We start from the raw sequence: 13924 nt of genomic DNA on the forward strand, positions 1-13924 counted from the left end.
TTGCTTTTGTATGTGGTATACTTACCACCTCGTCACTAGGCCTTTGCTAACTAATGGTAGAAGCGACGTTTATTTTCCGTTTGGTGGTAATGTTCAATGAGATTTTTATTGTATTCGTTATGTTGGTTCTTCCTGCTGCTCACGCCTGTTCTTTGTCAAATTGCCACTACAGGACACATGCTACAAGAAAAACTTGGTGGCAGCACAAAGCGGAAAAGGTTATTTTATTTAAAAGCATTTCTGGGAATCCCAAATGGGGTAATAAAATTTTAGCAAAAAAAATAGAAAGCGTTTTGTGCTTCCTCTGCAATATACAATGAGGTACTTCTCGGACCCCATGAAAAAGATAGCTTTATTTTTTTTTAGAAAACTAACATAAAATATTCAACGGAGATTTATTTTTTATATGGATTCTTTTAACGCCCTATTTTTTAAATTTATGACGCAGGACGGACCGGTAAAAATATTTTGAAGCGCAGTTGGGCGTCACCTGCATTTGTGCCAACATTATATACATAAAAATTACATATATATACATATATATATTTTTTTTTTCGCGTGCGAGAAGCTGCCTGGAACACATGGTTTTTCTCCAAAATCTTATCATGAATATAGGAGATATGATGCAATCGTTTATGGGGAATGCCCCAAAAAAGTTCCCCCAGCGCAAAAAAAAATGGGGAGACCTTTTAAGTAATATTTTACAAACAACGCAAAAGAAAAGTATGGATAAATGCACATATGACAATATTCGTAAAAGAGACCAACATGATTTTGATACCATGCGGTACCATTCTCACTTCCTTACTTGTAACTGCTTGCCTAAAATGGCTAACTTAAAATTGAAAATGGTTTTAAATGTGAAAGGGGTAACCACAACAAGTGTTATTCAAAAAAAAAACGTTCTATGCATTCGTAAGAGCACTTAATTGTATACTACTTACACGAGTAGAGTAGCTTACATACGAATTGCATTCCAATAACAGAGGGTACAAGGGGCCTTTTAAAAAGAGCGTTTAAATATAGCTTATCAGTTGTCATAAACACATTTAAGGTCTACTGTTCGGGGATGGGGTTTGGCCTCTTTTCCATTTTTTGTGTTGCACTGAGCCATTTCGACTTCATTGGAACATTCCATTTTTTTGAAGTGCTCAGAAGCAGAGTTAACACTTTTAAAAGGGTAATATATAATATTTCGACAAAACAGACAGAAAAATTGGCAAAAAATAAATAAACTTTCTTCACATAAAAGTTTCCACAAGCTTAAAGTGCCTGAACGTTTTTGCCACTATCTCCTTTTAATTAATACTAGCAGCCTATGTGTGGAGTTTTTTCTCCTTTCCTCTTTGTCTGGGGGGGTAAAGCAGACAAGAAAAAAGGTGAACATTTTTTGTATTCACCTAAGCATACATAGAAAAAAAAGCGATGCACACAGTGTGTTGTTATGTGAGTAATCGCTTATACGAACAACATCTTTTTGCGGGTCGCTCGATACATAAGGTTAGAAATAAAAGAGGGCCACAAAACCTCTAGCAGGTGTAACAACTCAGTGTAGCGTACGTGAAGTTTTCTTTTTTTGTTTTTTTCCCCTTTTACACTTTACAAATTAAAAACAAACAAATTATTCTCCTCTACCCGCATACCCATCATGCCATGTGCATCGCTAAGCATGTTATGCTTCGCACTGAGGATGTAAAGTGGGATAGCGAAGCTTCTCAGCACAGCCGACATTGCATCGGTGTGCAATTTTATTCGTTAAAAAATATAAAATGAAAAAAGTAAATCACACGAAATGAGCTGCAGCAGCATATGACGTAATAATTTTTTTTGTTAACATTCAACGCGCGAAACTGCAATCAGTTTGCATAATTACGCACATTTATTTCCTGGCCAAAATCATAGTTCTCTTTGAGAATAAAAAAGAAAAAAAAATGGACGGGCCAAACCAGGACTTGTAACAAAGAGGATGTAAAATTTTACTTTGACTTATCATATTTATGAGTTATAATTTTTTTTTTTTTTTTTTTTTTTTTTTTGGAAGTGCCACGCGTTATGCCTTTTTATGGATGGGTATTATGTGTATATATACGCATTTACGTGTAAAAAGAAAAACACAATTTTTTTTTTTTACACTGTTAATCAGTTTCGCAGGTATCATGTCGCTTTAAAATAATTGGCAAGCTTGGTAGCATTCATTTATGCAATGTTTTATAACATTTCACGTACGAAAAAAAAAAAAAAAAACTGCATAATGGTCAACGTTTTGTGAATTAAATTCTACTCCACATTTTGTTCTTTTGGTTTTGTTTCGTTTAGTTTGTTTTTATTTTATTTTTTTCGTTTATGCTAATTTTTACATCCTCAGAACTTTTTTGCGAATTAATTTAAAGGATGCGCAACAGGGGGTGGGAAAAATAAGCGTACATGGACCTCCTTTTCCGTTCGTCTTTTTTCCACCTCATTTGTTTAAAAAAAAAATTAAAATACAATAAATACGTGAAAGCGTAAAAGTTTTACATTTTTACTGCCGTTTTAAGTGTGTACCTTTTAACCACTCAGAAGAAATAGCCACCATATCGAAGTTAGCTCAAAATTGCAACGTCGACGTGGCACACATGTTGTATGTATAAAATATGCACAATTACATACACACATACCTAGCCATGCCTACATGTTTTCACACGTGTATGCGTCGTCATTTACCGCTGCCTTCGTACTGGACAACTTTGTAAAATTTCTGTTCCCACATGTACCCAAGGTTGCCATTTTTTTTTTTATTTATTTTCTGTTCAGGGGCATTTTGGCACGACCGCAATGTTCACAATTTGTTCGTTTTGTTTACGCACCTGTTTGTTTATGCTGTTTTAATCTGTTTAATCTGATTAACCTGTTTGTCTCTTGGCTGCTTTCCTCGCTTGCTCGTCTGTTGCGTAGGGAATGCCATTTTATTTTTTTTTTTTTCCAGTGGACGGGAAACCTGCTGCAACTCCGTCGCAATTTTCGTCTCACAAATGAGCTTCACGATTTTATGCATTTATGTCCCAACATTATTTTTACCATATATCACAATTTATGCGATAGCAATGGCAAAAATACCTTCACAACAATATTTGTCGTGTTTGTCATTTGTGTTTTAATGCTTATTAAATTCTGTGCCTTCGTTACATGTGGTGTTCCTTTTTTTTTTTTTTTTTCTCCCTATTCATTCGTCCGTTTCGGCAATGTCCTTTTGTGTTTATGTGCATATGTCACAGTTTGCTTCGCTATGCTCGGGAGTATTTACAATATGGTGTACTATTTCGCTGTATTCTTTATTTTGAAGGTTTCTTCATTGTTTTTTTTACTTTTTCTTTTCCTTTCGCTTTTCTATTCGGTCACGCACCAAGTACCCGCTCTTCCCATCCTTGAACCACCGCACGTGTACATGTCTTAAAGCAAAATATATTTTATCAAAATTGAGAATTAAAAAAACACTTGCCTGAACAGTTACGCGCGTAAACTATTCAAATACATAGCAAATTTGTTCGGATCAAAAAGAACGTTGTCTCCTTTTTCCTCCAAAAGAGTATATACATTTATGTATGCATGTGTACCAACTCATATATGTATCATCCCCCTTCTAGTTCAAGGAAACAATCCTGTTTTGTCCTTAGGTTAACAGATTTTCCAGCAATAGTCGAAGTGGTCACAGGATTATTAATAGGTTTTTTTTTTTTTTCTTTCTTTTGCGTTGAAAACCGTTCAAGTGGAATATTAAAATCGAAATCGATCAGGGTGTAATATCACAGGAACAATAAGGAGAAACATTTTACGCTACCCCCAAAAGGTCGCACAAAAAAGGGGTGAACAAAGCAAAAGAAGGAAGGAACTATATAAAAAAAAAATGTGAGAAAGGAATCGCTTGGAACAAGCACAAGAAAAAACACACCACAAAGTAGCATTATTTAGAGCGAATAATGCTATAGTACAAACGAGGGGAGGACAATTCCACAACGAAGCACAGTAGCAGCTGCGTATTGTAACGATCGAGTTGCGGACCAATCGAAATTTAATGCTTCGATTAACATCCCCCCTTCGCAAGGACTCTTATGATGATAATTTTCCATGCCAAAGAAGAAAAAAAAAAAAAAAAAAACACATGAAAAACATTTAGCATGAGAAATCACCTCGAAAAAAACGCAAAAGGAACAACAGAAAAGAAACATCAGAGGCGCAACACAAATGAAAAGGAGAAGGAGGAAGAAGAGAGGGGATATGGAATGAACACAATTTATCACCAACGTGTTGGCAAAATGGAGGCCATACGAATTGACTCCTTTTGCAGGAAAAAAAGAGTTCCAAAGGAAACCCTTTGGAACATTGAGAATTCACAAGAGGACGATGAGAACATGATATGCTTCAAAAATTTCGTCCAGAACGACCTATCGGATGATAACGTGAACGGAAGGGGCGACATCGTTTTCGACCATTTTGGAAATGCACAGAGAAGGAACAGCAGATGGGATATCCGAAGCCAGAGTGGAAGTAGAAACGAAAGCTGGAATGGAAGTGAAAAGAGAAGCAAAGTTAGACGCAAGAGTATGCGCGATAAGCTGATCATTTTCAACAACAAAGGCCAGAGCCGCAATCCTCCTCGAGACCACAAACACAATTCAATAACAGGTCTGAATTTAACGAACTACATGATGGTGCCAGATGATATCAGGCACAAGTACACCAAAACGTACTTGTTCCAAATATCCAAAAGACTGCTAGTCATGAAAAAACCATGGAGATTACCCAAAAATGTAGAGCTACAAATCAACAATGTGTACCATTTGTCCAATTACATAAAAGTGCTGGAGAGAATTTCGAATGAATATCTGAATGACCCCCCTATCAATTATTACTACAAAGGGTTAGAGCTGTATAACAAAAATGTGTTTGCAAATATAGACTATTTGTTAAAGAAGGTAGACATAAAAAAGAACCCCAAGAATTTTCAATACAGGAATTTAATTAAGGTAAATGAGTGTTATTACGATTTAAGCACCTTTGGAAAATCTCCCAGTGCTATGCTTTATCAATCCTATGTCATATGGGATGTTCATGGGAGTAGTTTAACCCTAGAACAGGAATATGAAAATTTTTTCAACTCACAAATTATGGATTATAGCTTTGGAGAAAAGGAGTACCCAAGTTTGAAATACATTTTAAGCATATGCAGCTCAATCCTATTTTGGCTCAACTTTAACAAAAAAGACAATTTTGCTATTATTAATTACCATAAAATTAGCTCCTTCATTTTGTTAATTTTTTCTTGTGTCATGCTAGTCATAGATAACACTTTAACCTTTTCCCAAATTCAAGAAATCCTTTACAAATCGTCCAAAATAAGTAACAGCGATAAGGAGGATGTAGAGGATAGCGTCGACACGAATATATCTTCAAACTATTTTGGAAACAAATATGATACTGTTTCTAACGAGGAAGAATCGGACGACACGTATAATTTGTTAGCGAGAGGCGAAGCAGAAAGCGGGGGGCATTCTCGTATCTCACTTGATAACAGAATGACAAATCTGCAAAGAGACAAATATGAGGGAAGTGGAAGCATATATGACAACGAGGAGGATTCCGACCCTCGCAGTAAGAACTATAAGGATAAATCCCTCGAGAATGATTCTTATACGAAGAAAAGAGAAACCTCTGATTCCTTGGATGATATCTACCATTTTGGAAATTGCAACAGCGAAGATTACCCCACAACATATGACAACCATTTTAAGGGAGGCAATATAACTTTCACCAGGAACGGATATAAATCTAGTAAGCCCGTCAGTAATCTTAGCAAAATGCAATACCATACATTAAATTTGAATGGGAGGAAAAGTGTAGAATACGATAATGAGATGGACAGTTCCCAGAAAAAGAAGAAGACCAAATTTTCAAACTCCTGGGGATTTGATCTAACAAATAGAGAAAATTACAGAAGTAGCAATAAAGTGAAGGATCACCATTTTTGGATCCCATTTGACTACTGGAAGTCTTCTCACAAAAGATATTTTTTTTACATTTATGAATTAATGAAAAATAAAAATAAAAAAGTCGAAAATGTGCCCTTTAAGTTGAAGAGCATTATTTTTAGCGACTACGTCATGTGCTCCGTTTCGGTTGAGGTGTATGAAATTATTTACAAAGATAATCAGGAATTTCACCTGGACGTTTTGTCCGATTGTGGGTACGACACCGCTGGGGCAGAGGCGTCCACAGGTGAGGGCACAAGCGAGGATCAGAGCGAAAGCGTTGAACCAAGTGGTGAGCGAAGTGGTAAACAAGGTGCTAAAGGAAGTAAAAAAAAACATAGTGGAAACCAACGTCATTACCAATGTAACAACCCTAAGGAATGCACCGAAGTTGATGAGTCCAATGAGGACTACACACGGAATGAAGAACCAAAGGGAGAAGGCCTTCCTGAAGATGAATCCTTTCACAGGAACTCTTCTGTGGAGAGGAATTTAAAATCAGGAACCCCAAATGGACGCGATTCGAATGCTCCCTTGAAAGGAAGGGGTAGCAGCGATTACTCCGACGAGATTATTCACCACCGGGCTAGCGTAAAAAAAGGAAACGGAAATATCTATGGAATGTATAAAAAACCCGGTGGTAGAAAATTAAGCGAGGATAACATTCCATACGACGAAAGTGATACCCCTAGCGGGTTAATCGTACCAAAGGGTGATCTCACCGCGAACAGCATTTTTATAGGTAGGAACTATGAACCAACTGCGTGTGTGAGAAATAAATTGAAGAAGACGTCTTCTTGTTACAGATTAAGGAACGGCTCAAATGGGTTCCGTGACAGCTGCGAGGAGGCTTCACTTAATACGACGAATCGATCGCATTTGTCTAACTCGGCCAATTCGTTTAGTGGGTCAAACTATGAACGAAGTCTGCAAGGAAAACTGGGGGAGGCAGATGGAAGGGGCACGAATTCGCATCGGTTCCACGTCCGTAGCGGCAAGGGCCCCATCACACACAAAATAAGACAACATGGTGGGAAGTACTATTCTCCCAGATCCCTCAGTTCAGTTTCTCCAGAACCAACATCGATAGATCACGTGTACAGTTACAAAAATGAGGGCATTCCGGACAGTGACAATATTCAAAGGGGAAGGTCCAAAGGGAAGATAACTACCAACGCGCAAGTAAAGAGGAAATCGTGCACATTTTTTCCGCAAAAGAAGGTTAGCAGCTCGGAGGAATTGCATGAACCACTCTCGTCCGTGATGAACAAACCCACGTGCGATGTGTCGAATGTAGGAGAAGCGGAACATAAAAAAGACTCCACATGGAAGGAAAAAAAAATTTACGAGTTTTTAAGGAAAAATAGAAAGAGAAACCAGAAAAAAGGGGAAGATCGAAATAAAGGTGTATCGTCTGAAAAATCAGGATATGAATACTTTTTAAAATGTAACAACCTAAGTTACAACATCGTGTCGTCGTACGAGAAGAACAAAAAAAAATATGTGACAATCGATTTCACACATGACCCTGAAGGGAATACCAAGGAACATATCATATGTGGAGATGTTCTCATACTAATTGGACACAAAAATATAGAAAAATTTCATAAAGGATTTTCAAGTTCGTATTCTTTCCATACTGGTTTTTTAAAGAAGGCCTCGTCCGAAATTCTTCACATAAGGAAAGAAGACATGGACATTAACAGCAATTACCAAAGCTACATTCCGGATGGCATGAAGCTGTCCATCATTTTGGACTCCGCTAATAGAAGTGACTGCATGAAAGCGTACAAAAGAAATTTAAGGGGTCATAACAAAATGGAAGATTTGAAATCGTTGAAAATTTTCGAAAAAAATAAATCCTTCGAGTCCATTGATTCGGAGCGTGCTGTGTATGATCTGCAAGCCAGCATAACTGCCATTTCGGCCCCTGATGGGGGAAGGCACAATAGGGGAGAGACGGGCGTCAGGGATAAGGGAAGAAGGAGGACAAAGGGAGAGAGAGAAGACGATTCAAATGAAGAAGAGGAGGAGGGAAAATCCAGATGGTGGAAGGAAAGAAGCGCCCACAATGTAGTGAATTGCAGACGGGAGCGTATGGCAACAGTGGACGACGATGAGGAAGAAGATGATGATGATGAAGAGTGCATAGAGCAGCGATGCGAACAGCACAGTGATAAGGAGCACGAGCCAAACGGGCCGAGCCATCACATGGGAGAAACAAGGCAGACATCACAGAAACGTAGAGAACGCGTGCGGTACACGTCACCAGAGCACAGGGACCCAAGGAACAAGTCAAACTGTAGCAATAGCAAGCAAATGGATTCCCATTCGAAGATAAATTATAGTGGTTACTCAATTTTCAACAAAAAGGAGCCCAAAATAAAATACAACGCTACGAATATAACGCAACTGTTAACATCTCTCTTTGGTTTTAAAAATAGAGAAGACAAATATTCTTTAACAAACAAACAAAGCGTATGTTCCTTGTTGTCCTCCAAAAGATCGTTTTCAAATTTAATTTCCTTAAAGGATTTTTTACAGAGGCAATATGAAGTAATTACCAACCCGACAGAGAGTATGTACAATTTTGTGAAGAATCATGTTTTGAAGGTAAACATTCCTTTGGTACAGTATTTAAAAAAAATAACTCATTTGTCGAATTTGAAAATTTATTTTTCTTTAAAGTTGTGCAACAATGATTTGAGTAAGTCTCTCAATTTTATTGTCTCCATATGGGGAATTAAGATTTTAAAAAAAAAAAGTTCCATTAGATACTCCTCAACTTTAAACGAGCTCCCAGAATTTAGGGAAGAGTTTAAAGAAATCGTCCCCCATGATGTAGACATAAAAACACCCACTGAAATAGCAAGGCATGTAAATGATGTGGACAGTACAAATGTCAGTTGTACGCATGTGGATGTGTACGAAAAATTGGAGGACAGTGCAAATCTGTTTAAGGAGCATGAACAGGTACCTGCAGGTAAGGATGCAGAAGTGGTACTTTCGAAAGAACCGTGTAGGAAGGTGAGCTCGCTACATCGCTTGGAGGAGACGTTCGAATGGACAAAGGACCCTGGGGATGTCCTACACCTTAAGGAACTGCATCCCTACAGGGAGAGCGAGGCGGTGAGCTCGACAAGTGTGGCAAGAGGGGAAGAAACAAGTGAAGTGAAAATTGGTACACAAAAGGAAGTTACACCCAGCGAACCAAATGAAGTCTCCGATCAGAACAAACTCAAGGAACCCTCGACGCAAAAGATGCAAAACGAGGGCCCCTCCGAAGTGATCACAAACATAGACGGAATAAAAATTGCCAAGATGGAAATCAACAAGACATACTACCAAATGAGGGAAGAAACAAATTTTGCAAAATCGAAAGAGGAACCTGATTTAAGAAAGAATGAAAAGGAAATGGTCCAGGAACATCCTAAAAAAACTATAGAGGACAATGAAAGTTTTCTGAATAGCATGATGGAAAAGGACGAGCCATCAAAAGGGATAGAACAGACTAACACAAAAAATGATATATTAAAAAAAATAGAAGGAAATGATTTTTTCTACGGAAAATTGCCCAGTGGTGAATTGGTAAAAATAAAAGTAAATGACACGAACGAGTTAGGCACATACGACAGCATGCCTCTTCTACTGATTGAACCTGTGGATGATTCAGGACATCTTAAACGTGCAATGAGTGGCTTAAGTGTGAAGGAGGAATCTGATAAAAATGAAAATGCTACCCTGGAGAAGGCAGCTAATACAGATTGCCTAGTAAACGATTTAGAAAAAATGTATGACCAAAAGGTTATAAAAAAGAGCAGCATTGAGTCCACATTGAGTGTAGAAAGTGATAGGTCCACTATGTCTAGGTATTCCACGTCCCTTGTAGTGCCCCCCCCCGCTTCTATCTCGAAGGGGGAGCTGCCCGCGGGGAAAAACGTGGAGGTCAAAATAGACCAAAAAATTGACGCCAAAATAAACCAACAAGTTGACCCTAAAGTGGAACAAAAGGCTGACACTAAAGTGGACGAAAAGATGGACCCTAAAGTGGAACAAAAAGCTGACACTAAAGTGGACCCAGGCGTGGTAGTGAAGCCCCCCGCGCTAGCAACCAAGCAAATGACCAAGCAACCAGCTACCGAGGGTCAAACAAAGGCAAAGGCCGTGGAGGCGATCCTCAGGAAAGCAAAGGAAAAAAGACCGCCGCCCCCTCTACCATCCGCGCTACAGAAAAGGCCCCCTGCGAAAGCGACCACGGAGGGCAAGGAACCAGGAGGGGATACAAAAAAAGAAAGTAGCGTAAAGCCAGGGGTGCCCAAAAAAATGGGGAAGAAAATGCCAGGCCCCCCTCCCAAACCCCCATTTGCATTAGGTAAAGGCATAATGGGAGAAAAAACCAAAATGGGAATGAAAAAATGCCCCATGAATTTTGCACCTAAGAAGTTCGTCAAAGTCCAAGAAAAACGACCCCTAGGAATTAAACTACACTGGCAACTATTACCAACGCACAAAATTGAAGGAACCGTTTTTAATGAAATAAAAACACAGGAAGCAAAGTATACTCTAATAGACACAAAAGCTGTTCACAAATTATTCGCTCGAGTAAAAGCAGAAAAGAAAATTGTAAAAAAAAGCACAGAAGAGAAGAAAAAAAGCAATGAAGAAAAACTAATAACCGTTTTAGATAGAACAAGAGCTCAGAACATCGGAATCTTGTTACGATTTCCAATGAGCACCCAAGAAATTGTGCAGAAGATAAGCGTATTCGACCTTGAAAATATGAGTACAGAGTTTTTGCAAAAGGTATTGCACATTTTACCAACGAAGGAAGAAAGTGACAGCATTTTACAAAAACTGGAACATGAAAATGTGAAGGAAGAACATTTTAGAGATGTTGAAAGGAAGCTAATTCCATTTGTTTATATGGATAAATGTCAATGTAAGATAGAAATTTGTTTATTTTCATTAAAATATGAAAAAATGATAAATGAAATAAATAAGGATTTGGATGTCTATGACGAGGCTGTGAAGGAAGTACGATCAAGCATACGGTTGAGGTCTTTGCTCAAGGCCGTTCTCAAATGGGGCAATTATGTCAACTATGGTGTTAATGACAATGAAGATTTAGTTGCTCTAGGGTTTACCCTATCATCAGTGTTGAAGCTGACCGAATTTAAATCGTCCATAGATAATACCATCACCTCGTTGCACTATATCACTGTTAGTCTTTGTACATATTTACCAAATTTAAATATGAACCTTCTAGAAAATGACCTAAACTCCGTTTCAGTGGCGTCCAAAATGTCGTCCGAAACGGTAGATATTCTACTAGCTTCAATCGATAAAGATATAAATTACATCGGAGAGCAGTTGAAATGTACATACGAAGAAGTTTTTAAAGAAAAAATGAAAAGTATTTTACAAGACAGCGAAATGAAGTATGCCAATGCACAAAAGAGATACGAAGAAACGAAAAAATCTGTGCAGCAGTTGGGTACCTACCTTGGTGAAGATATGTCAAAAAGTCCAAACCTCGAAGGCATATTTATTGTATTATCTTCTATCGTGGATAATTTTACCAAATGTTACAAAGACATCTTGGCCAATCCTAAGAAGTTTTCCATAATGCTAAATGATGAAAATTTACTAGATGAATATTACACCTTTTTTGGAAAAAAAAAAAATAAAAATCTTCCCTCCTCTAAAAATTGCACCCCGATAAGCAAAGAAGCAGTAACGAAAGAACAAGGTGCAACAAAAGAGAGTGAGAAAATAACTGGGAAGATAAGAATTAATAGACTCAACAGCTGCATGGGTGTAGTCCGAAAAAATGATAACGCCAAGAGTTCCATGTTTCAGCTGAGGACTAAATTAATGCAGGACATACAGAATAGGGCTTTCATCAAAGTGGGGAACTCGGATGGGGACAAAGTGAAATGTGAACCCACGATCCCTTTGTGCAACCAGAAAGATACGCCTATCCCGAATATTGCATTGGGCAAAAATGACATGAGGGTAGAAAGCGCACAAGGTTTAAGTGAAAACGGGAATTGCGTCGATACAAAGGGGGCAACTGTGCCTCATGGATGCGTCTTGGGGGGGGAGTCGAAAAGTAGGAAAAACTCGGCTGGAAGTGTGAATGAGACGAGGTTAGAGCCAAAAAAACCGATTGGAAGTGTAAATGAGACGAGGTTAGGGGTGGATAATTCTCTCGGAAGTGTAAACAACAAGACGAGGTTAAGAGAGGGATTAAACTGTGATGAAAAACCGAATGGAGATATGGCCGCTGAGGTGAAACTGACAGAGAGTCCAAAAATCGAGAGCAAACCTAACGTGAGTACCAAAATTGAGGACAAAATAAACGATGAGATAAGTGGACTCGTGGCCGAAGAAAAAATTGTGGAATAAAAAAGGCAAGCAATATTGAAAAACTAAGTGAGGGCAAACTATTTCGAATATGGTATCGCGCTGTTATTATAATTTTTTTTTTAAAATAAAAGACTGTAGGACAAACGTGACACTGTTTAATTTTCCCCATAGTTACATCTGCACCCATTTGTCCTTTTTTTTTTTTTTTTTTTAAATTCAATCGAGAAGGCATATTTAAAGGTTTCAGGATTTACAAACGTGTACATATATTAAAATGTTGGCCTACGAGTGTTTAAGGAGCGAAAATCTTTTCTGTAAAGTACAAAAATTTCCATTTGTTTTTATGGCGGCATATTTATACAGTGTTGGATGAAGCTACATTTTATGGAGGCACAATTAATGTGTTTCATAAAATGAGCATCTGACACTGCGCTGCAAATGTTTGTCTGTTTTTCCTTTTTTTTTAAATAATTAAGGGGAACGTATAAAATATTGCATGCGATGAATTGTATATGTTTGTTTTATTATTTTTTGGGGGGAGGTACTTATTTTTATGCATATATTGACTTGCGGCGTAGAGCTGTATGAAGCTGCACCTTGACGCGTACAATCGCATTTTGTTGCGCATCATGGCTACCTGACTTCATGGATCCCCATTGTTTATGTCTTCGTGCGTTGGTTAGAATTAAGGGGAAAATCCGACGCGTAAATTAAAGCCGTGTGTTTTAAAAGGATTAGGATTCACAGTAAATTAATTTTTTCATTTTAAAATTAACTGCATTCATCTTTAATTTGTTGTATGAGTTGTATTCTTAATAGGAAAAGAAGAAACCGGAATTCGTAATGTGCATATGTATATGTTTACACCTGTGAATACCTGTGTCCCACTTTTCCTCTTCGTTTGTGTCATTTTGATTGTACGCACCTTTCGGGTGTGCCTATATCGCTCATTTTGAATTTTTACAACTTTTTTTTTTTTTTTTTCCAAATAAAATGAAGAATTTCTTTAAAATTGCTAAAATTTTGTTGCCCCAACGTGGACATCACTACAGTCGTGACTGGTGCTGTTTAGCCAACTAGTAGTTCTGGGTCTTTTTTAAAAATGTCATGAGCCCATTTACATTTTGGACAAATTACAAAGGTTCATTATTGAAGGCAGTTTGTTTTTCTTTTTCAATGCGCTTAGGCTTTTTGTAAATCAACTCATAACACGTAAAGGATTAATGTATACACAGGAGCATTTGAGCATACTCAGGCATACACACCGGTGGGAGAGAAAATTGAAAACCTATTCGCAATAAAGCTGTAGGGTGAAAGTGGATATCTTTTTTTTTTTTTTTTTATGTTGCTTTATGATTTCTCCTTTTTTGTGCCTTTTTAATAGGCTGCTTTTTTAAAGAGTGTCTATATAAGTACTGCTTTTAGTGGGCACTTTCAGAAGTTCTTATTTAAAGCGCAAATTTATACTTGCGTTGTTAATTATTTTTATGGGTATACTTTGAAGCACTAACATGTTTTTTTTTTTTTTTTTTTTTTTTTTTTATGTTGCT

The 13924-nt window shown here is 37.6% G+C and overlaps 2 protein-coding genes across 2 annotated transcripts; both read left to right on the forward strand.

Annotated features, from left to right (window-relative positions):
* Window positions 1–581: 581 nt before the first annotated feature.
* AK88_03141 (uncharacterized protein) lies at window positions 582–1234 on the forward strand (the record flags this gene model as incomplete). The annotated part of the gene is made up of 2 exons (XM_012480763.1): window positions 582–915; window positions 1149–1234. 2 exons carry the CDS (start codon window positions 582–584, stop codon window positions 1232–1234), a joined length of 420 nt encoding a protein of 139 aa, XP_012336186.1.
* A 2920-nt stretch (window positions 1235–4154) lies between these two features.
* Window positions 4155–12413, forward strand: AK88_03142 (uncharacterized protein; the record flags this gene model as incomplete). The annotated part of the gene is made up of 1 exon (XM_012480764.1): window positions 4155–12413. One exon carries the CDS (start codon window positions 4155–4157, stop codon window positions 12411–12413), a length of 8259 nt encoding a protein of 2752 aa, XP_012336187.1.
* Between the last annotated feature and the right edge of the window lie 1511 nt (window positions 12414–13924).

Source organism: Plasmodium fragile (assembly GCF_000956335.1).
Source record: "Plasmodium fragile strain nilgiri unplaced genomic scaffold supercont1.34, whole genome shotgun sequence".
In the NCBI taxonomy this organism is placed as follows: domain Eukaryota; phylum Apicomplexa; class Aconoidasida; order Haemosporida; family Plasmodiidae; genus Plasmodium; species Plasmodium fragile.